Raw genomic sequence first — 23,715 nt, forward strand, 5'->3', positions numbered from 1 at the left:
TGTTATATTAACAACTAAGAATTTTCTTACTTAGGAGTTAATTTTTTTATTGTTAATTTGAATACAGCAATAATGTACATAATTTTTAATAAACGTACTTACTTTTGAGTAGTTTTTTATTATTTTTATATCCAAATAATTTCCTCAAATAAATGAACCATTTTTCTTGATTTTCTCAAAACCAAGTTAATGTCAGTTGGTTCCTTGTTGCATAACGGGGTCCAATTAATTAAAAGCTAAGGAACTAAATGTAAAAAAATTAAAATATTAATTTACTTTTTTTCTGTAACCCGGCCTTCGCAATTCATTACAGTCCTTAAGAAATACTTTACACAAGCCTCTTTAGCTCAGTGGCAGAGCACTGGTCTTGTAAACCAGGGGTCGTGAGTTCAATCCTCACAGGAGGCAAGCGGGGAAATAAATACTTTTTGTTTTTTTTTATTGTTCTTTTTTTATAACATTACAAACACGTAATTAATTCTTAATAGCAAAATCAAGTATTAGTTTGTAATGAAATAATTCGTAGAATATAATATTTTCCGTTTTTTGTGTTTAATTTTAATTTAATAAAGATTCAAGAGAATTATAATATTTTTTAACATCAAATTGGTGTATCGATTTATATTAAAAGAGTTCGTAGAGCATAAAGAAAACAGGTTGTATGTAAACAAATATTCCACACTAATATACAGCTTTTATTCTCAGAATTAAAATCAGTCAGATACCTATACATTCACAAAATACAAAAAAGAATTAGCCAGTTTTGACATCATTTGAACGTTCTCGAAACATAAAAATTGAAAAAATGTTACAAAAGGAAATATAATAATTTATCTATACATATATATATATATATATATATATATATATATATATATATATATATATATATATATATATATATATATATATATATATATATATATAGTAAACTCTTAAATATTGGGGAAATCTGCAAGAAATACTCTAATGTGTATCAATTGTTTCGCCGAACGTTTTCGCCAAAGAGAATTAATTTGTCTTCTTCAGGGCTGAAAGAGAATAAATTATAATTAGCTACCAACTATTATCTATTAAAACATTATTGATCTTACCGTAACTTAGAATTGAAGAGTTAGAATATATATATATATATATATATATATATATATATATATATATATATATATATATATATATATATATATATATATTGTTATGATATGTAAAATCGAGAAAAATATTGGTTTGTTTAAAAATATTTCAAAGTTCAAAAACATTAAAATAATTCAGATAAGTAGGATAATAAACAACAAACATTTCGAAGAAGGAAAGTTATTAAATTCCTGGATTACCTGTACTAAACAAAATGTAAGCTATACATAAATTATTTCTTTGTTATACTTGAGTGACCCGCATAAGTTTAAGTGAAAGCCAAAGACAATTGAACAGGGTTTTTCAAAATACATTAATGCAGTGATTAAAGACAATAGAAGGGATTATAGAAAGAGGTTTTTGTTAGTTTTTAAGAATTATAGAAAAATATTATTTGTAAATAAGTTTTAGGAAATTTATAATTATAGGTAAAAATTTGTTTGTTATCGAAATGAAAAAATGGGGGAATTGAGACGAGTTTTGATTGGCGGAGATTGAAAAAGGTGGGATAGGTATGTAGGAGTGAGAGTTTGGCTAGATTTAGGAGAGAAAAAAGAGAATCAGTTGGTTTTCCAAATCTGTAAGACGAACGGTGATTGTTCTCTGGCAGTTCCTGAGAAGTAGCAAGCAGTAGTGTTGAATGTTAGTGAGTTTTGTGGAGTTAGTGTATCTGACAGAAGCTGGAGCAGCAAAATATTGTAAGTCATATTTTCCTACTTATATTCCAAGAGTCACTGTTCAGGCCAACGAGAGATTCAGTTTATCGTAAAGAGAAGATATTCCAAGAGTCATTTTTCACTCGGGCCAACGAGAGATTCAGTTTATCGAGAGGAGAAAGGCTATCATAATTTGAATGATTGTTGCTTTTGAAGGAGATCATTAAGGACGATATACTTGCAACAATCTGTTGTAAGATTGCTGATTACATAGGGAGCGGTTGAGAGGAGATAATATAGTCTACAAGGAACAAGGATTTGGACCACTCATCATCAGAGAGAGATATTTTGTTTTCTGCAGTTTTTTCTTTTATTGATAACACAATTTTTACACTTAATTTAGAAAGGATATAAATATTTTGATTAGGAGAGTTAGAATAGTTCGGAATTTTGAGATTTCAATTAATATTGTTTGTACCATTAATTTTGATTGTTCACGTACGTAGAACAAAATTTTTGAGAATCATTATATGAGATTTGTTTATTGAAAACTTTTGAGTGTGAAATATTTCATTATTTTTATTTCAATATATAGTGTTAGATCATATGTGTTTTTTATTATTCCGGTATTCTCTGGACCTTACCTTTCACATGTAATAGCATAGATATTGAAGCACGAATTTAACCCTGAGATAAAAGAATTAAAAATTGTGATAGAGTCATAATCATATCATCTAGATAATTTTAATTAATCAAAAAAATTAATTAGCTAATTATTGCTTGGCGCACCAAGACTTTAAATATCACAATAACATATATATATATATATATATATATATATATATATATATATATATATATATATATATTTATATATATATATATATATATATATATATATATATATAAATTAAGGATCACAAAAAACCACACAAGCATGGAAAAGTTGTTACATGTGTTACCTTAAAAAGATATGTAGCAGTCAGTGATACAGAGCTTTTTTGATATTATATTGTATTTTTGGTTTGGTAAGTATTTACTTAATTTAAATACGTCAATAAAATTTGTACTGTCAATATGGTTAACTTCTGTCTATGAGTTCGCCAAACGTCCTTACCTATATGTTAGAATCTTTGTCTTTTCTTGTTACTCACAAATGCTAGCGATATCCCATTTATAATGCTGAAATTCTTCTTAAAGCTTTGTATATTTTTCTTCCGTAGTTTGTCTTAAGTATTTTAAATGGTCATCGTCATTGATAGCATGATCCAGTTCAGTTAATTTTAGTACTCTAGACTCTAAACTCATAGGAAAAAAACAGGAACTCATGTAAAAAGGGGCACTTAATCTTGAAGTAGGTTTATCCTTTATCGGGATCGCAAAGAAGTCTCTACTTGTTACCGCTTATGCAGTGACTTTCACTTAATTTTTTCTTTCTCACTGATATATTAGTTATCAATATTGTGTAATTAGTTGGCATAATGAATGGTTGTTAATTCAAATTTAGAAGACGTATTAACAAGCACATAAACGTTCAGAAAGCACTTACCAACTGCTAGACGAACCACTCATCCTTCTGGCTAGAAGAAACGTGGTCAGTGTCAGCGCTTCCGCCATTGGCGGGTGGCGCAAGTCTCACTTTGCCTGGCAGTAGAGGCGGACCCGGACCGGCGTGCTGAGGCGGAACCCTAGTGGGCCCGCAGGGTGGCACCAGTTTCCCGGCTGCTGATGCTGATGGACACCACCCCCAGGAGTGCCCGTCGTTGTCACCGTTAACGTCGTCATGCTGCCCGTGCTGGCCTTCATGGCGCCGTTAGAGCCGTACATTTGTTGTACTGAAACAAAATAAATAAAACTGTTATAATAGTGGCTAAATGTAGAGGTATGAAATTATCCGCAGGACTATCACAAGGCTTGCCATTACACAAGTCAACAGGTTGATGACCATTAACGATCTTATGCTAGCAGATAATAATTAATGTACATAAGTTTTGTACAAATATATTTTTTATTTATTGAGATAAAAAGATCTTGACAAAATACTATTTATAGACTTGGGCAAATATGCAAAATGCATATATTGCATGTTTTACATATTTTATGCAAATATCTGGGGATTTTGCATATTTATACAAAAAATTGCAAAAAAAAACCTAAATGCAAATTGCGGATTTCAAATAATATTTATCTAACTGTAGATAATGGTATGAGTAAGTCACTGGAAACTGCAATGTTCATTTTATTTCAATATTTCAGTTTTCAATATTATTGATAGTACCTATAGATGCTACCTAATATTCTTGGTATTGTTGTAGCAGGTAACCGATTTTAATGCCGTAATAAAAGAGTGATTCAAAAGTTTTTTACGTGGGGTATGAATAGAATATTGTCCTTTTACAAATTATGTTGTTCACAAAAGTGAAAGTGAAAACTTAAGCATCATCAGTCGACCTTGTGTAATTTGTTAACTAGTTTAAAATTTTAATATAATACCAATACCTATTTATGTATATTTTAATATAAAATAAAAAATTTCACCCATTGCCACTGAAATATCAGTGACTGTCGTGCAATAATCGCAGTTACTTTTACCGCTTTTAAAATAATCCAATAAAAATAACTTCTTTTTAAAAAAGATATTGGTAAGAATAGTAAAAAGAAAAGGTAAATTGAATATTTTAAGTAAAAAAACTTTTAAAAGAAACCATGTCCACTCGATGTACTCGTCAGTAATAGATAGGTAATATAAAAACTAATATTAGTAATAATTAATTACTTTTACGTGTGTGTTGACGAAATTACAGATTCGTCGGGAAGATATATTGCTCATTTAATGATTGGTGTTCTAAGCCACCAGATCTTACCAAATTAATTTCATGCAAGCAACAAGGAAAAACCAACTCTGCCAGAATATCACATTTTGTACAAGAAGAAATATCAAAATTTTTTCTTTCTGTAGCTGTTCCAAGCCATAAATTATTACTTTTTGATTAATAATCAGTTATTTATATATAATATGACATAACATATTATGTCACCTATTTCCGGAAATTGCCATTTTGACAGAAAACCAAAACCTAAAACATTTTGACGAAACGTATTAAGGGTAGGCATCAGACTGATCGACCGACCACGACTAACCGTCCGACGCGACGGCGATGAACGATCAACCAACTTGTACTCGTATTTTTATTTTTATACTCACATTGGTAGGCAAAAGAACAGGTCTGATATTATTCTACATTATGATAATAAAATTATTACCAAGTCTTGTGATATTGCTAATTCGTTTGCCTCATATTTTGCTACAATTACAGAATACAATCTTCAAACTCATTTTGGCACATCGTTACCTTCTTCTCGTACTACCTCAAAAATGTGTAACAAAACATTTTTCTTTTTACCCGTAACTCCAATTGAAATAAAAAATACAATCGATCAACTAAAAAATAAGCCTAGTACTGGTATTGATAACATATCTGTAAAAATAATAAAACTGATAAGTGATCATATATCGATTCCTTTAACCCATTTAGTTAATCTCTCAATAACAACCAGCCAATTTCCATCCATATTTAAAATGGCAAAAGTTATTCCAATCTTCAAAAAGAATGACCCTCATGATATTTCAAATTATAGACCAGTATCTGTCCTTAGCATAATTTCAAAAGTAATAGAGAAGGTTGTATACAACAGAATGTTAAATTTTATAGAAGAATACAATTTATTAACTCCAACCCAACACGGCTTTAGATCAAAAAAGTCAACACTCACGGCTGCATGCAGCTTGTTTGAGCGTATTTATGATGAATTAGATAGTAGAAACCACGTGGCAGGACTATTTTTTGATCTATCACGTGCTTTTGACTGCTTAGACATAACATTTATTCGCAATAAATTATATAACGTTGGTTTTAGAGGGATATTTCTAGAATGGATAATAAATTTCTTAAGTGACAGGAAGAGTGTTGTTAAGATGAAAGAATCAAGCTCAGAACCATACACGACAAACAAAAGAGTACCACAGGGATCCGTGCTGGGACCATTATTATTCCTAATTTTTATTAATGACCTACCAGATCACATAAGGGCACTTATAATGTCAATGTTTGCTGATGATACCTCGTTAATAGTCTCTGCACGTACACTAGAGGAATTAAAAATGACAATGAAGACTGTTGTTGACTGCTTTATACGCTGGTGTAATACCAACAGACTAATATTAAACATTGACAAGACGCAAATTATTTATTTTCATTCATACAACTCATCTAAATATGACTATATCTTAACCATCCACGATAGAAACAATATGTTATCTTCCACTCACTCTACAAAGTTTTTGGGTGTATTCATTGATTGTAATCTCAAATGGTCAGAGCAAGTGAATTCAGTGAACATGAAATTGAATAAAGCTTTTTATGCTATATCTAGAATTAAAAACACACTACCCATCTCGGCATTAATGAACGTTTATTATAGCCTTGCTTACAGCCACATGTGCTACAATGTAATTTTGTGGGGGAACTCAGTAGATAGTAACAAAGTGTTCATTAACCAAAAAAAAATTATCCGTAAAATTTTTAATTTGGATTATCAACAGTCTTGTAAACCAGTTTTTATTAAACATCAAATTTTAACTTTCTACTGCCTATATATCTATAAATGTTTACTTTATGTCAAAGAGGAAATCAATTCATTTCCAGTAAATTCAGACAATCACTACTACAATACAAGAAGTGCTGAATCTTTACGAGTTCCTAAACACAGAACATCCAAATTTCAAAATTGCATCAGATATATGGGACTGACCTTATACAATAATTTGCCAAAAACTGTGAAAGGAATACCACTTATCTCTAAATTTAAAAAAATGTTAAAGATTTACTCTTAAGAAAAGCATATTATTCTATAAATGAATATCTTGAGGACAAACTGCAATAGCTTCATATTTTACTTGTAAAAATGTTATTTTATATATTTTATGTTTTGTCAATTTTTTTTTACACTGTGAATATTGTATTATACACATTAATGTTTTTTATACCAAATTCTGTAGTGACGTATCCTATACATTTATTTTGAATGTCTTAAAGGATCAATAAAGATGACTATGACTATGACTATGACTATGACATTACTCGTTCGTGTTCCATTGACCGACCGTCAAAACGTCAGGAGGCTGTAGCAACATAACCATATTTTTTAAATATTATTTTGCCGACTTTTTGTAGAAAATTGAATTATGACTAGAATTAGTAGCGATAATTCTACTGATAAATTGTTTATCACTTATTTATGTGAAGACGTCTTCGTAGGCGTAGGATAGTTTGGGTGCGTGACATTTTTTTTAAAAGATACCAACAAGAAGAATTATTTGTGTTATATCCCATTCTATTAAATTTCAAAATTATTATCGTATAAGCAAGCCCAAATATTATCGGTTAATTACAAATTTTGAAATGTCAATGGTCAATGTCATTGCTTAGAGCAGTATAAATGAATGCGAGGTGTTCAAACGACCAACGACCAACGATCAAAAATTCCAACAAGTCCAAATTTCAAAACTGGACGATCGCGGTCGGTCGCCATAAGTGATGGACGGTCCACCAGTCTGACTCTGCGCATACATTTTCATAGACTCGTAATGTTGGTCGATCGTGGACGGTCTGTCTGGCCGAGCAGTCTGATTCCTCCCGTACCCTCCTTAGTCCCTGTACACGCTACATAAAAGATGCTTTGTTTAGTCATTTTTTCTGGGATATCAGTTTAGGTTGGCAGCCTTGAAAAGTGGTTCACTGGAAAGCCAATAGGTAGCATCACCTGCTAGAATGAGTTTTTAGTTCATTCATTGGCATTTGATGACTATGAACGAAGGAGAAGTAAAACTGATTTTTACTTAGCATAAAATTCTCATTCAATGATTGAACACTTCTTTTGAAGACTTGTTCTTTTTATCTGTAAATAGATAATTTTCCTTTCGTCCATATTTTTCAAGCTGTTACCATGGAAACGTTTATGTCGTCTGACGGAGATATTGGGATTTTAGATATGATTTGATTATTAAAATATAGAATTAGAATTTTTTTCTTCAAATCTGTGACATTCTGGTAACATTTTAAAGTGAATACTAATAAAAACTATTAGGCCGATTAATTTTTTATGATAAATATTTTTATATGCTTTTCTTAACCTGGAATACTTCTTGTAAACCAAGTTTACAGTTGGAAATGATAAACTAAATATTTTTTAATTCGTAATATGCGTATGCGTTGTACTATATGCGTATAGTTTTTTACAGATTCTAAGCGGATTAAAGAATATGTCGACGACTGTTTTGATGAAGATAACAGTGAAGTGGACATCACAGTGATGATGATGACTTGGATACCAATCCAACATGGCTACCACAGCAGGAGGCCACTGACATTGGGGTAATTGATGAAGAAGAAAAAGAAACAATATCGGATATACCTGGCGAAATATCTGGCGAAGACAACACTCTAGTTACACAAGCCGTGAGTAGCAGTGCAAGATACTTCTGGAAAAAACGCAGATTTTGAACCATGCTTTCCAGCACCAGATAATACTCCTTTAGAAATAAATGCTGTAAATCTTCCACCTGATGCTTATGTTAGCAAGTATATTCCTGAGAGTATTTTCAGAGTTATTTTAGAACAGTCAAACAAAACGAATGTGGAAAAAACTGAGAAAGTTCTTTTGGATGGTATGGAAGATATAAAATTGTTTTTTTCAGCAAGTTTGATGATGTCTATTATGGAATATCCTCGGATTAGGATGTATTGGGCCCGAAAAACCAAAGCAGAATGTATAAGTAACCTCATGCGAAGGGATAAATATTTTTGTATGCGAAAGAATCTGAAGGTTGTGTATGATGGTGACGTATCGGATGAAGAGAAGAACACCAACGAGTTTTTTAAAGTAGAACCTCTGATCAGATCAGAACAGGTTGTTTACTGAATCCAAAGCCTCAAGTAGTAGCTATAGACGAACAAATGATTCCTTTCTGGGGGCATTATCCAGCCAGACAAGTAATTAAAACAAAGCCCAATCCATGTGGGTTGAAAAATTTTGTCGTAGCCGCTGCAGATGGACTGCCACTGGATTTTTTTTTACCAGGGAAAAGGTGACCCTATAGTTAATGATGAACGTTTCAAACTTCTAGATGTTGGTGGTAAGGCTGTGTTGTTGTGTTGTGATATTTGAATTCTGAACATCTTTTAGATTTATTACATTCAGAAAGAGATGCTACAGGTATTGGCACCTTGAAACAAATAAGAATACCCAAGAACTCCAAGCTAACAAGTGATACTGATTTGAAAAAAGAAGGTAGGGGGGCAATTGATAAGAGTAGCGTTGTAAAATGGTTGTTGTGCTGTGATATTTTAATTCTGAACATCTTTTAGATTTATTACATTCAGAAAGAGATGCTACAGGTACTGGCACCTTGAAACAAATAAGAATACCCAAGAACTTCAAGCTAACAAGTGATACTGATTTGAAAAAAGAAGGTAGGGAATTGATAAGAGTAGCGTTGTAAAATGGTTGGATAATAAAGCCGTAATTTTGATGTCAAATAGAGAGGGCTCACAACCTGTCGATAAGTGTTCTGTAAATAAAAAAGAGGTTCATTGAAGTCAACAGACCTCTGATAGTTAAGGTTTACAATGCCAATATGGGAGGCATTGACTTCTTAGACCGAATGATAAGTTATTACAGGACTTCTGCGCGAACTAGGAAATAGACAGGCAGAGTTATCATGCATATGTTTGACTTCGCAATTTCAGCATCATGGATCGAATACCGACGAGATCAGCGAGTTTTAGGAACCCACAGAAAAGATATTACGGATCTCTTCAGTTTTAAAGAAGAGTATGCATATTTCCTAGCCCATGGTCATCGGAGGATAGTGATCCAGGTTATAAGTGTTCCTTGCCCCCTCCTCGGAAGGAACCCAGGGTGTCTCAACCTCCAGACTTGCTCCGTAAAAAGCACACTTTGCATTTACCAGAAACCTCAACCCCAGCCAAGAAGAATAGATGCCGTATGCCAGGATTTTCAGCTAACTCAGCCAAAATTAGGTGTTCTACATGCCAGGTATTCCTCTGCATCGAAGAAAACAGAAACTGCTTCAAGCTATACCATAAACTATGACCAGGGCGTCAACTCAGCCAGAATCTATGTTCTACATGTCAGGTGTTCCTCTGCCTCCAAGAAAACCGAAACAACCTCAAGGTTGTGAATGAAGTGACACCAGTGCATTATCTACCAGTTATTTTTTATCATATTTTATTACTTAATCAATGATATAACTAATGTTGTGTATTTATTTCAAACCCCACTCTCACACACTGTGGCCCACTCTCTACAAAAAAGTTCCCAATTCTATTGAATGTATTGCTAACAAAGCACAAAGGAAAGAACCTTTTAAAATTTCACAATACAACGAATTTGTATTTGACTCAAAAACAAAAGGTACTGTTACTGTTAGTAATTTTATTAGTTGCGCTATAGGGAGTACGTTTATTTTAAAAAAGCCAGGGCAGTATGATGTTCAACTACCTACTACTCAAGCTTATCAATCGAAGTATCCCATTTTGAAAGAGAACATAGGCGATTTAAAGAAGACACTTTAGTACTTACCAGAAGAGCACAAAGAATTTTATAATACGTTACAAAGCTGACCAACTCGCCAATTGGGAATAGTTTCTTACATCATCACATGTAATTTAAATTTATAAAAGCACATAAATGTTTTTTGGCAATAGTTTCTTATTATTTTTTCACGTTTAATAGCTTATTTTTATGTTTTAGATAAAAAATATAATATATCAACAACTATGTTTATTTATGTATATTTGTATATGTATATTTAAAATAATTTATAACATCTAATCTCCTGGAAACGGTGTTTTGTTTCTTCTATAAAATTTAAGTTTTATTACTTACTATGTTTTATAAATAACTGATTCAAATAGTTAAGGTAAGACCAAATTTAAAAATATTTGATACCAACTTAATACACGTTACTTGTTTAGTACATAAAATGAACAGAGTTGCGGAAGAATTTAGAAAAACTTCCTTTTTCTAAACTCCCTGATATCAACCATAAAAAAATATTCCTTACATCTCCTATAAGAATTAAACTTTATAAAGAAATGCTTCCAAATATTTTCCGTTTTAACAAGATGAGAAATACGGATGGAAGCTGCTTTTTTTTATGCAGACTATTTCGTAGATTAAAAATACAATTGACGTTTCAACAGTTAAAAGTTCGCAATCTCTTCTAGATGCTAAACAAATTTTTAAAAACAACGTTCTTTAGCAGCAACTTTCATTCATTAAATCAAATTTTAGTTTCTTTTAAAAAACTATTACCCAATTGGATTCATCAAATTCAATAGAAATAATAGCCTTGATAAAAAAAATTAGATCAGCTTGTCAAAATTTTAAAGGTAACACTGGAAAATATATTTTTTTAAAATTAGAAACAATAATTCAAAAAAAACAAGGGTTTAAAAAACATTTAAAGTCTCAAACGTCAAAATTGGATCAATACCAATGAAGATACGATATAGTGCCCTTTTGGCAATGTCATATTTGTTTTTTATCTCGACATATTTGCTACCTCCTTCCCTTTCCAATGAGACCTCTTACATCACGATCCGAAGAGCTGAAGTTTAACATGTCCACCGTTACCGGAGTAGTTGACGTTTGAAGCTATTAAATATTAGAGAAAATTATCATTTTTATTATGTCGGTATAAAATGACGCTTAAATATAACACTATCTTCTGTACTATTTACTTTTTGCCTTTTAAACTCAAGAGTCAGATTAGGTTATCTGTTTACTTAAGAATTACGTAATCTAATTAAGAATTCGCATATAAATCGGCAAAAAATACCATGTGAACTTGGACGTGAACATATATGTTGTTGTTGATATCGCCAAATTAAGAATATTAGATAAAAAGGATCTGATAATATCATAATTAATTTAGTTTTTCCCAATGATTTATGTTTCAATTTAATTGGATTATTTTTTATCAAAAATTAATGAAACTCAAGAGTTTTTCGAAGAAACAGCCAATTGATCCTTTTTATAAAATTGAAAAAGAAATACACCGTAAACAGCAGTCATCTATAAATCTTTTCCATTAAAAATCGAATCAAGCCGCGTTTCGGTCCGTTCGAGAAGCGCCGCCGTCAACTAGAATCAAAACATAAAGAGAAACATAGGAAGAGTTTTCCATTTCCTGAAATGCACGTCGGGGATGTACTGGCTCAAATTGGTGACAAAGTTTATTGTTGATTTAACTTAAATAGCTGAGAAATAATACCCAATTAAATAATAAAGCAATTATTTATACAGAATAATTGATAACATTATCAACACAATATATTGTATTACATCATATACATTTAAGAACAATGTTATATCTCTCTAGTACTACTATCTAGAATGAGGGAAGAAATATTACACGCCTGGCAAGATCAGTCGAATAATAATATTAAAGCTAGGTGGACTCATAAGCTCATTCCTAATGTTACACCGTGGCAGAGATGTGGAAGAACAAATTATTTCTTTATTCAGTTCCTTGCTAGCCATGGAGTCTTAGGGACAATGTAGAATACAATATTTTCATATTAGTACTTTCAGAAACATCAAAACTAAATACATGCACAACTGGGTGTTTGTAAACTTGTCTATATGCTGGTAAATCTTGTCTCAGATTATGATTATTCCATTAATGCCCACCGTATTTTACGTAGTACGCAGAAAACTGCTATATATTTTGCCATCGACTAGTCAGAAAAAAAGTAAACATTAGTTGTTTTCCCAATATAGGTTACAGAGTAGATGTTGAAAGGTAACTGTTTATTATAACATTAGAAATTTATAACCGCTTAGCGGTAAAGGGAGATTAGTTTTGTGCTAAGTTTTCTTAGGTTATAGTATAGTTCACCCGTTGCATTTTGGGAGGTCTGTAGGATTTTTTCGACTTATTTTGAAAAATCTTTTATTGTGTTCAACTAGTAAGGCTTCTAAATATCAAATAGTGATAACAACAGTATTGAAATTCACACTGCTGAGTATTTTGAAGGTCTTTGATTCTTGCGTATGATATGTAATACGCTGGGCAATCGTGGTAACTAATCAATGTTGTTTCTGTTTTAGAAAAATTAGATCCAAATTATCCTAAAGATGCAGAGGAATTGTTAAAACTATATGAAAGTGTAACGATAAGACTACCAAAGAGAATAGAAATACTATTATAAAAATAATACCTCAATCAACCATGGGAGCTTATCGTCTATGCTTCGCCTAGCTCAGTATCTCAAGTGTGAGTTCGTCTTGTCTTAAACTAGGAATTAAACCATGAACCCTTAGCTGATGGCAAATAAAACAATTATTTAACTAATCATATTTATTAAAAATGTGACGAAAATAACAATCAACCCCGCCTTCAGATCATAGGTTTTAAAAATTGATCTAAAAATAGAAATTTTATTACGAATAGTCAATGAAACTCATCAATTTTATTGAGTTCACGAGAATCGTTAAAAATGATAAAAATCGCGCCACGTTTATTTAATTAACACCTTTAGTAAAACTGAAAAGAAACAAAGGACTTAGACCCTGAAAGTCTGTGTGAGATAATTAAAAAATATATTCATGAAGCGGCAAATGAAGCACTGGGAAAAGTTGAAAATCGGAAAAAAGGAAAACATATGGCTTCAATCCAAAGATCCTCAAGACAGAGAAATATACGCTAAAGGGAATAGAGAAGATAAAGAAGACGTGGATAAGGCGAAAAATATAAACTGGGAGGCTAAGTGTGATGAACTGGACAGGTTTATGGGTGGAACAAAAGTGGCGCAAGCTTGGAAAACATTAAAGCAGTTTAGGAAAAATGAGAAAAATGAAGACAACATTTCTCTCATAAAGTTAAATGAATGGAAAGAATATTATACGAAATTGCTGAAAGAGAATAGAGTAGAGTACAGATGGGAAAAGATAAGGGAATTAAGAGACAACAGAGACGAAAGACAGGAAATCCCTATAATAACATTATCTGAATTGACGGAAACCTTAAAAGAGGTTAAAAACGGAAAAGCCGCAGGGCCTGGAGACATTCCCATAAAGCTGGTTAAATATGGGCCGACTGCACTTTTAGAATTAATAGTAGACCTTTTCAATAAATGTATGTGTGGAGACCAGGAAATTCCTAAAGATTGGAATAAATCTTATATAAGCTCCATATATAAGAGAGGGAATAAAAGAGACTGTTCCAATTATAGAGGTATTAGTGTGACGAGCTCTGTGGGCCGGTTGTACGGCAGAATATTAAAGAAGAGGGTTGAAAGACAGATACAAGATATTGAAGAACAAACCGGCTTTCGTACCGGGAGATCCTGCCTTGATAATATATTTATCCTACGACAAATAATTGAAAAGCGTGTCGAAAGAAGTAGAGAGACCCATTTGGTATTTATAGACCTTGAGAAAGCATATGATAGTGTCCCGTTAAAGAAAATGTTTGAGGTCCTCAAAAGGTCCGGATTGGATTCGACGTATATCCGAGCGATATATAAATTGTACGAAAATGCAGTTAGTTGTGTAAAAATTGGAACCAGAACCTCAAATGAATTTAAAGTCACTAAAGGCCTAAAGCAAGGATGCTGTTTGTCACCGACTCTCTTTAAAATATACGTCCAAGAAGCATTGAGTGGTTGCAACCGATGAGGAAGATATAAATTATATGAACCGAAAATTATTTGAGGAATATATGTGGTGTTTGGGTCAGTTATTATAATTATAAAACCACGAAGGAGGTTGACATATGATCAAAATAATTTTTTTTTTTTTGGGATATTTATCAAATTGTTACGACTAATTTTATCAATAGTTTTTATGAGTTTTTATTTATTATTAAACACTTTTTATATTTACGGCCTTAACTTAACAATTACGGGCCTGAATTATCACACAGAAAGAGTATTCCATTTTGAGAACCACCGTTGCGACGGCGACCGACGCCTCATTCTCTCTCTCGCAAGCGGACGCGGAAACAGGAAAAATTAGTTTGAATTGCTAATAGAAGCTCTGGAATGACTGACAAGCAGTTTCTGGTGGAAGAACCTAATTAATTTAATTTAATTAAATAATAAGCTGACAAAACGGGTATTTAATTTTGTGTTTAATATACGCTGAAAACATAAAAGGTAGTTTACTTTATTACGTTTGACGCTTTATATTAAAACCTTTACAGAGCTTTGTATTTGAGAATTATTTAGTAAGTTTAGGTAATTACGTATATTAGAGTAGTGTTTATTTTGAACTCACCAATACGAGTATATCATAAGGTTTACCTCGACTAATATATCTTATTGAATCTTTCTATTGCGACGAAAAATTATAATAGCAAGTTACTTATTATATAATTATATAGTAGTAAAAATAAAATTAAAATTAAAAAGACAGTCAAGATTTCATTTCACGTACAAATCGTCTATGTATCTGTTTATACGTATTTCGCTTTAATAAAGCTCATCAGAACAGTTATTCATAGGCGTTCTCAACGTGAAAATTAATCTTTTCTGTCTTTAGGAAGCAACGATAAAATGGCTTCGAAACGGACGCAATAGCGACATCTGATATTAAATCCGTAAAATTGTTTCGAAACACAATTCATTATATAGTAGTAGTTTATTGAACAAACAGTTCTCAAAAAACCAGTGAAAATATTCCCATAAACATTATTAGTTGTGACTACATATTGTGATTTACATTTTTTTTCTGTTTATTAATTTCCACCACTACAACTAACACAAGTATCTTGGAAACGAAATTTCTAGTTATTGATAGCTAATTAAGCTGTAGCATGCAGAAAATTACTCAAAAAACTGTCTTATATTCAAGTATAAAATTTATCCAGTACGTCTCTCTACAAATACTTGTTTGAGATGAATTCACAAGAAGTGCCAGTAAAATAATTCAAATATTACGTCTTAGTTCTGCAATAATTCTGAAATCAAGCATGATTCAAGGTCAAATGCCCTGTTTAACAAGAATTTTGGTTCCGTGGTATGGACGGGTGAGTGTGGGACGCGAAGAGAGAAGCGGTGCGATAGAGATCGATCGAAGGTCGAAGTGAATTCAAATTTAGGTTGAAGATGATGGGCTATTGAGACAGACGTTTTAGTTAGTCGGTCAAGAAACCGACAAAATTTGTTGAAAATAGTGAAATATACTGTATGTAATATGTCAAGAACAGGGAGTTTAAATTCCAGTTGCCAACCTCAGAAATTTAAAATTATTTAGTGAAATCCAGGAAAGAAGAGCCCTTTTCTTTCATCCAACAGAAGGTGCCCTCGAAGCAGTGTCCATTTTGAATAGCTAGAGGTCCTTTTTGTTGTTTTGTTACCCATTTGTCTAGGAGATGCATGTAAGTACCCATTTTGTGACATCTTTTTGTAGTTGCCCCAATCCAACCCCTTGCCATTAAACTTATCTACGACCCCAGATCTCCAAATAAACCTTGAGTGCCGTTCGCATAAGTATCATTTATTTTGCTTGCCCTATCTCCACCCCCAGTAACTTTTGTCCCAATTTTCAACCCCCTATAGCAATACCCTATGTGGTAGGCAAAATATTTTCATTACAAAGTAAGGCACTCGGAACTGACCATTTTTTATATCTTTAGTTTGACGCAAAAAATAAATATGAAGATACGTAGAGATACAAATTATGGAAATGACCATTGTCCCCTCTCGTGGATAATACACTCTAGAATATACAGAATATTAAAAGAATTTAACAAACTTAAAACATGCAAAATCGCAAAAATGTAGAGTACATCTTTGTTTAAACAAAAATAATACTTGCTTTGTCAAAATTTCACGAGAACTGAGTTTGTCACTTTAATACGCAATGTAACAGATTTGTAACAACAACGGACCTCATTTTTAAATGGGTGAACTATGCTTATACAAAAAAAAAACTGTACCAGTAACACATTATTTTGTATTAACGTATGGTCCTAAAGTTTTGGGAATAATTTCAAAAGCATAAAACTTTGACCACAATAATCTTATATTTTTATTAAATTATTCAACAATTTAACTTAACTATCCTTATTATAAATCAAAATTTTAATGACAGATTATTTAACCATTATTACCATTATTTTCGATTTGCCTAATAATTCCCCTGACACGTTGCATCATCCCTTGGACGACCTCGGCGTCAATTTCTCTAATTTTTGTATATATGCGGCGTCTTAACTGTTCCTGATTTTGTGCTTCCCATCCGTTATTATAGACTTTCCGACTTAATATTGCCCAGAATTCTTCAATTGGACGAGCCTGAGGTAGGTTGGGGGGATTGTCTGCTTTCGGTACAAAGGTAATGTTGTTAGTTTCGTACCAGTCCCTTGTGATCCTCGCGTAATGACATGAAGCAAGATCTGGCCAAAAGACTATTTGATCATTTGCATGATGTGTGTTCACAAACTGAAGCAATTTAGAGAGACATCTTTAAATATAAATATTTGCGTTTAAGGCTTCGCCTCGAACAACACCAATGTAGGGCTGTGAGATAAAGCCAGCCTCAGAAATTGCACACCATACCAAAATTTTGTTCTAAAATTTTTTCTTACTTTTTAATTTTATTTCATCAGATACATTTTCGTAATCGTTCGTGTAAAACCCATCGTTACCCTTCATCTCAGAGTTGGACAAAGTAAAATATTTTTCATCGTCCATCACGATCAACTTGTTGACGAAATGCACTCGCCTTAACGCGCGGCAACTTCTCGGAATTCTCTCTAATTGATCCTCTGTGTATTTTGGAGCTTTCCTTCTTTTCCGGTAGATAATATCCTTACTCGATAGGGTCCTGTATGCTGTAGTCTTTCCAACATGAAATCTTCTGGCCAGTTTTCGCTGTGAGACCCCAATTTTGTTCTTAGCTGCTTCAATCAGTCTTGCCTCTCTTATATGGTTCAAAATCCGCGGTCGGCCACTTTTACGCAAGTTAACACATAGTATCCCTTCTTCACATTCTCTGATTGTGCGATAAATTGTCGATTTGCTTATGTTTTGATCTTGATAAATATTAACAATATCTCGTTTCGACATTCGCCCAACCATATTATAAACACCTCGACGAATATCAATTTTATAAGACATTTTGCAGAGCACAAACCAAAATATTCTGCTTTGTTTATTAAATGTCAATAACTGATAACATTTCAATTCCATGGCCTTCTTTGTTAAATGCATTTTACTTCTCAATCAGACCAGGTGAAATTTTTCCCAAAACTTTAGAACCATACGTTAGTATTAAACATTTATTAGACTAAAGCATACACATTACTACAAAATACATTCTACTGCTGACGCTAACAGACTAAATAACAACTGCATACTATTTGTACAATGTACACAAACTATCTCTGATTTTGCGTGTTCTAGACATACAAAATTGTTACATTTTACACATATTTTACTAGTTTTTCTGTCTCTACCTCTACAACACACATGGCACCGCCCCATTGTATTTTTTGTTTGTTCTACTCTGGGCTCAGTAATATTTAAAAGTTCTGGGAATACGTCTGCCATATGATGCTTTTTATTCTTTTGGATGTGATAATTATTATAACCTCTGAAAACATAAATTCCTTTATAAGTTCCTTGCCCAGTGCCAAAATATACATTTTACGCTTACTCATATTGTGCTTTTTCCAATCAGGATATTTTAGTAGCTACAATTTATAGGAATTAATACCTACATTAATAGTACGAGAGAATATAGCCATTGGTCAATGGTTTGTTTTTCGTTGTACCGTATATTCTTCAGCTAACTTATCAGTTGTATTGACGGGTCCTATCGTTTTGTTGTAATGTAAGATAATTTCAGGTTTATAGAAGTGTTCTTTATCAGCCACTTTGTCATCAACATGCTCACTTGAAAGTAAGATGACTGCAGTTCTTGGTTTTGGAACATAAGAGACTAACATTTGATGTTTTCTAAAAGCAAACATACTTGAATAAACTGTTTTATATGATGCTTGTAGAAGCTCCCTTGGAATAAACGTTTTATTTTTTCGAAGATTTTCCAAATAGTCTCCAAATCAGCTCTAGGACAACTCTTTGGCCTTGAGCTTTTTTCGCCTTAAAACCTTATTTTCCTAAAAATTAATAGATTTAAACATCTGCTTGTTTCCTTATTGGCAATTGAAAAACTTATCCAAATAAATTTGCATGTTTACAATAAAAGAAGTAGTGCAGTCCACAAGGGCCCATATCTTAAATCCGTACTTGTCAGGTTTGCTTTTTATGTAAACTTAAAATGGTGCTTTACCTATACAAGGCACGAGCTGCTGATTTACATAGAGATGGTCACCTGGAATAAGTGATTTCTTACAATTAGAAATATGAATATCACATACATCTCTTATTTGAAATATGAATATCACATGTTCAGAATTTTATGCACTATTCACAAATACGACAAGAAACCAACTGACACTGGGACTTAATATATTTATATTAATACGTTAAATTTTATCGCAGCTCAGGGAATTCCTCATTTAAACATGTAAAACCCTTGCCAAAAACGATAATACACTCATAGTCGGTACTAATGCGCAAAATCTTTAGGATTCCCACATTATTACAACTTTATTAGAATTCATTTTATATGACATAAATGGCTGGCCGGGGTTTTAGGAGACCCCAGCCTATAAAATTGAAGTTTATATTTAATCTAACCGTTAAATGTTCTTGTAGGCATAAAATTTTATCAATACAAGGTTGAGGTGAGTTATGTGGCGAAAAATATCAGCATAACACTTCCTATTCGATGTAATATTAATGGTAAAAGAGCAAACTTTGACAAAAAATATGAAAAATAGGTTAAAAATTGTGATAACGCTATATGCCATCAAAAAAAAAAGGATTTTGAAAGTTAGTTTCTTAAAAAAATAATATGAACTATGGATTTAAAATATATCTGACAGTCGATTCAGCAGTCGCAGTCTTAATAGAGGACTAAATTATAATTTGTAGGAAATTATTAAGCAATTTACTGACGAAGCAAATCTGACCTAATATCAGATAAAGAATTTGAGAGTGACCAAAATAAACAAATTAAAAAGTTTAATTTGCACAAAATTATTTAAAAATTAGCTGACCCGCCGAACTTCGTATCAATTTAAAATTAAATAACGTATCAAACTTCAATAAGCTCCTCTTTCTAGTCTGTTAAGTAACAGAAGTCTCTATGACCTACCTGGATCTAGGACAATTGCCCGAAAACAGTTTGCCGAAAGACAAATCCGCGAAAGCAATTCCCCGAATGGACATTTCTCCGAATGTACAATTCCCCAAAACACGAATGGACCGAATGGATAATTGCCCGAATAGACAATTGGCAGAAAAACAATTGCTCGAAAAATATATTTAAATAGTTGTTGTTTTACATGTATTCCCTATATACTAATACGGTAACTTATGTGCTATTTAAATAGTTATTACTGCTTAGATTGTGTTCGACCTAGCTATATCGTTAATTAATTTATTATTGTAATATATATATATATATATATATATATATATATATATATATATCTGATCCTATATACTAATACGATAAATTATGTACTATTTCCCGCAAGAATTGAGAGCAATAATCCCTTGCTAATTGCATTTTAATGTTTTCTTTAACAAAGTGATACTATTAACGAGCTTTCTGAATATTATATTGTTTATTTCCTGTTATTTGTTGCTGTTGCTGTTGCAATCTGGTATTTAATAATTATATCATAACAAGTAATGTACTACAGAAATAAAAAATAAAAATAATCAAATAAAATATCAAATATTGTCAAATTCCATTTAAATAAAGTTGTCCTAATAAGCTTCAGTTCTTTTACATCATAAATATTAAATAGCATTCATATTTCAGTAGATACCTTGTTTACTATTAATAATGGAAAGAATTATATATACAAAGATATTTACATAACAATTAAAATTAAAAGACATTAACAACCGCCTAAAGAAAGAGAAATGCAGAGACTTACGGGAATAGGAAGCGTTCTGCTGTTGCACTGTGCCATTCCCAGAGGAGGAGTGCGGCCATCCCATCCTGCAAATGCAGACAGAAACGGCGACAATAAGCACCAAAAGGACTAAAAGAGTGCTAACAACTACTACGACGAACCATGTTACTTCTAATCCCAAAATCGTGCCTGTCTCGTTATCTGTAAAAATACAAAATATTTATGAGAGTATTTATGAAAAATACTATAAATTATTACAAATTAAAAAATAAGAGTAGATCACTTTCTTCTTTATCCTATTATTGTTAACAAACAAATTTTGGCAATCATTAATAAACTATATTTTACAATTTATCATATTAAACATCTTTAAATATGCAACCTCGAATTTGTTGGAAATATTAGTGGTCCTGCGACATAATAATGTAAACCAAATAAATTGACGGGTAACCTAAATGTTTGTTCTTAACAAATTACATACAATATGAAAAACACTGTGTATTAAGTTCCAATTTCCGCGATCAGATTAATGAAAATGACTAATATATATATATATATATATATATATATATATATATATATATATATATATATATCAGGTTCTTGAACTCCAAAGTGGAGCATAGAGCTTCAGTGAAAACGCGCCATCGGGTTCTATTTTGCGCTAAGGCCTTCACCTCATTCCAAGACTTTCCTTGGCCTCGTATCTCGTCCATGATGGATCTTCTCCAAGCTTGTACTGAACGACCTCTTTTTCTTTTCCCTCGGGATTCCACTCTAGGACAGTCTTTACAATACCGGAACTATTTTTTCGGAGTGTGTGACCGATCCAACCCCACTTTCTGGACTTAATTTCATTTTGTACCCACTTTTGTTCGGTCAGGTGTAGCAGATCTTCGTTTCTGATGGTGTTAGGCCAGAATATACGAACAATTCTTCGTAGATATTTGTTAACAAAGACCTGCAGTTTGTCTGTGAGGGTGTTTGTCACTTTCCATGTTTCACATCCGTAGAGTAGAACAGACATGACATTTGATCGGAATATTCGGATCTTTGTCCTTGTAGTATACTCGCCAGATCTCCAAACAGGGTTGAGCGTGCTGAAAGCTTGTTGGGCTTTTCGTATCCTCATACGAATATCGTCTTCTGTACCTCCGTTTTCTGTTATGACACTTCCAAGATACGTAAAGTTTTCCACATTTTCAATCTGCATAGTGTCGATAGTAAATAGCGTGTTGTTCCTTGCATTTATTCTCATGGACTTGGTTTTACTAATATTGATTTTCAAACCTATTTTATTGGCTTCAGTGGAAAGTGTTTCCAATTGGTAAGCCAGATCTTGGAACCTTTGACCTAATAGGCAGATATCGTCCGCGTATTCTAGATCGCTTAGGCGTGTGGTTAACGTCCATTGTATCCCTCTTGTGTCGGAGTCTAGTTTGGAGAGAACATAGTCTATAGCTATGTTAAAAAGAAACGAAGAAAGCACGCATCCCTGTCTAACTCCAGTAAGTACATCGAATTCGTCACTGTTGATCCCATTATGTATCACGCTGCATTTCGCATCAGTATATAGTGACTTTATAATAGAAATTATTTTTTGCGGGATGTTTCTTGGCTTTAAAATTTTCCATACAGCAGCGTGAGACAAGCTATCAAAGGCACGTTCAAAATCAACAAAAACCATGTATACGGGTATGTTCCATTCAACCGATTGTTCCATTATTACCCTCACAGTATTAATGTGGTCTATGCAGGAGGATTCTGGTCTAAAGCCTGCTTGATTAGCTCGAAACTCAACCTTGTTTGTTATTCTTTTCAGTATGATGGTCGTGAAAATTTTATTTATGACAGTAAGCAAGGTTATTCCTCTCCAATTTTTGCACAGTGTGAGGTTGCCTTTTTTTGGAAGCTTGATAATGTTACCTTTTTTCCAGCCCGCTGGAATGTGGTTTGTTTCCCACACCTCTCGGATTATGGGGAGCAAAAGTTCAGCAGTTAGATGGGGATCAGCTTTAAGTATTTCAGCAGCAATGTTATCGATTCCCGGTGACTTGTTGTTTCTTAGAGATTTGATAGCTGCTATTATCTCCGTTTTGGAAGGGGCCTCGCAAGAAATATGCAAGTCTATATTCTGCGGGTTTTCGACAATTTCGTCTGCGTTATCTCTGGGAATACCTATCATCTCCTGAAAATGCTCTTTTCATCTCTTTACTTGGTCATCTGTTGTAGTAAGTGATTCGCCTGTCTTGGATCTTACAATGTTCGAACAGTTGGACCCTTTTTGTGTTAGTCGTCTAGTAATTTGGTGAAAATTTTGTGGTGAATTAAATGAAAATGACTAAGCTCTCGGAAAAAACCGCATTGAGAATTTGATATTCGACGTTTTGGCACCCCTTTTAGAGTCTTATCAAGAGGGACATGGTTCTGTTAGAGTTAGGAGTCTCAATCTAATCTAATCGGGGTAAAAATACAAGAATCGTCAAACGATACTGAGGTCTCAATATCTGTAGTAGGCACTACTTGTAGTACAACAATATCGCATATTTAATGAAAATATTTTCATTTATTTGCTAGTATGTTGCTTATAACTTCGTTTTTTTTAATGGGACACCCTATACAATTTTTAATTTTAAAAATATTGACCTTATTCTGAACATTTTTTAAATACGTTTCTATACCTATTGTGAATTGTTTTTGAACTATAATGATTTTTACATGAAAATTACACTTCTCTACCATGTATCATGTATATATAGTTCAATATCCTCTAATGTAAATCCAGCATTATTGTTTACAGTGTAAAGTTGCCTTTTTCATTATATAGTTTGCTGT

General features: G+C 32.5%; 1 protein-coding gene and 1 non-coding gene across 2 annotated transcripts in view; one reads left to right on the top strand and one right to left on the bottom strand.

Moving 5' to 3' along the window:
* Positions 1-336: 336 nt before the first annotated feature.
* TRNAT-UGU (transfer RNA threonine (anticodon UGU)) lies at positions 337-408 on the top strand. The gene has a single exon. It is a non-coding gene; the product is annotated as a tRNA-Thr (tRNA).
* Positions 409-3,345: 2,937 nt separating this feature from the next.
* The window catches only part of loaf (low-density lipoprotein receptor domain containing lost and found), a 184,613-nt gene continuing 164,243 nt past the window's right edge, over positions 3,346-23,715 (bottom strand). The window contains 3 exon segments of the mRNA XM_072531178.1: positions 3,346-3,462; positions 3,465-3,625; positions 20,902-21,081. Coding sequence (XP_072387279.1) covers positions 3,346-3,462; positions 3,465-3,625; positions 20,902-21,081 — 458 coding nt within the window.

Source organism: Diabrotica undecimpunctata, chromosome 5, assembly GCF_040954645.1.
Source record: "Diabrotica undecimpunctata isolate CICGRU chromosome 5, icDiaUnde3, whole genome shotgun sequence".
In the NCBI taxonomy this organism is placed as follows: domain Eukaryota; kingdom Metazoa; phylum Arthropoda; class Insecta; order Coleoptera; family Chrysomelidae; genus Diabrotica; species Diabrotica undecimpunctata.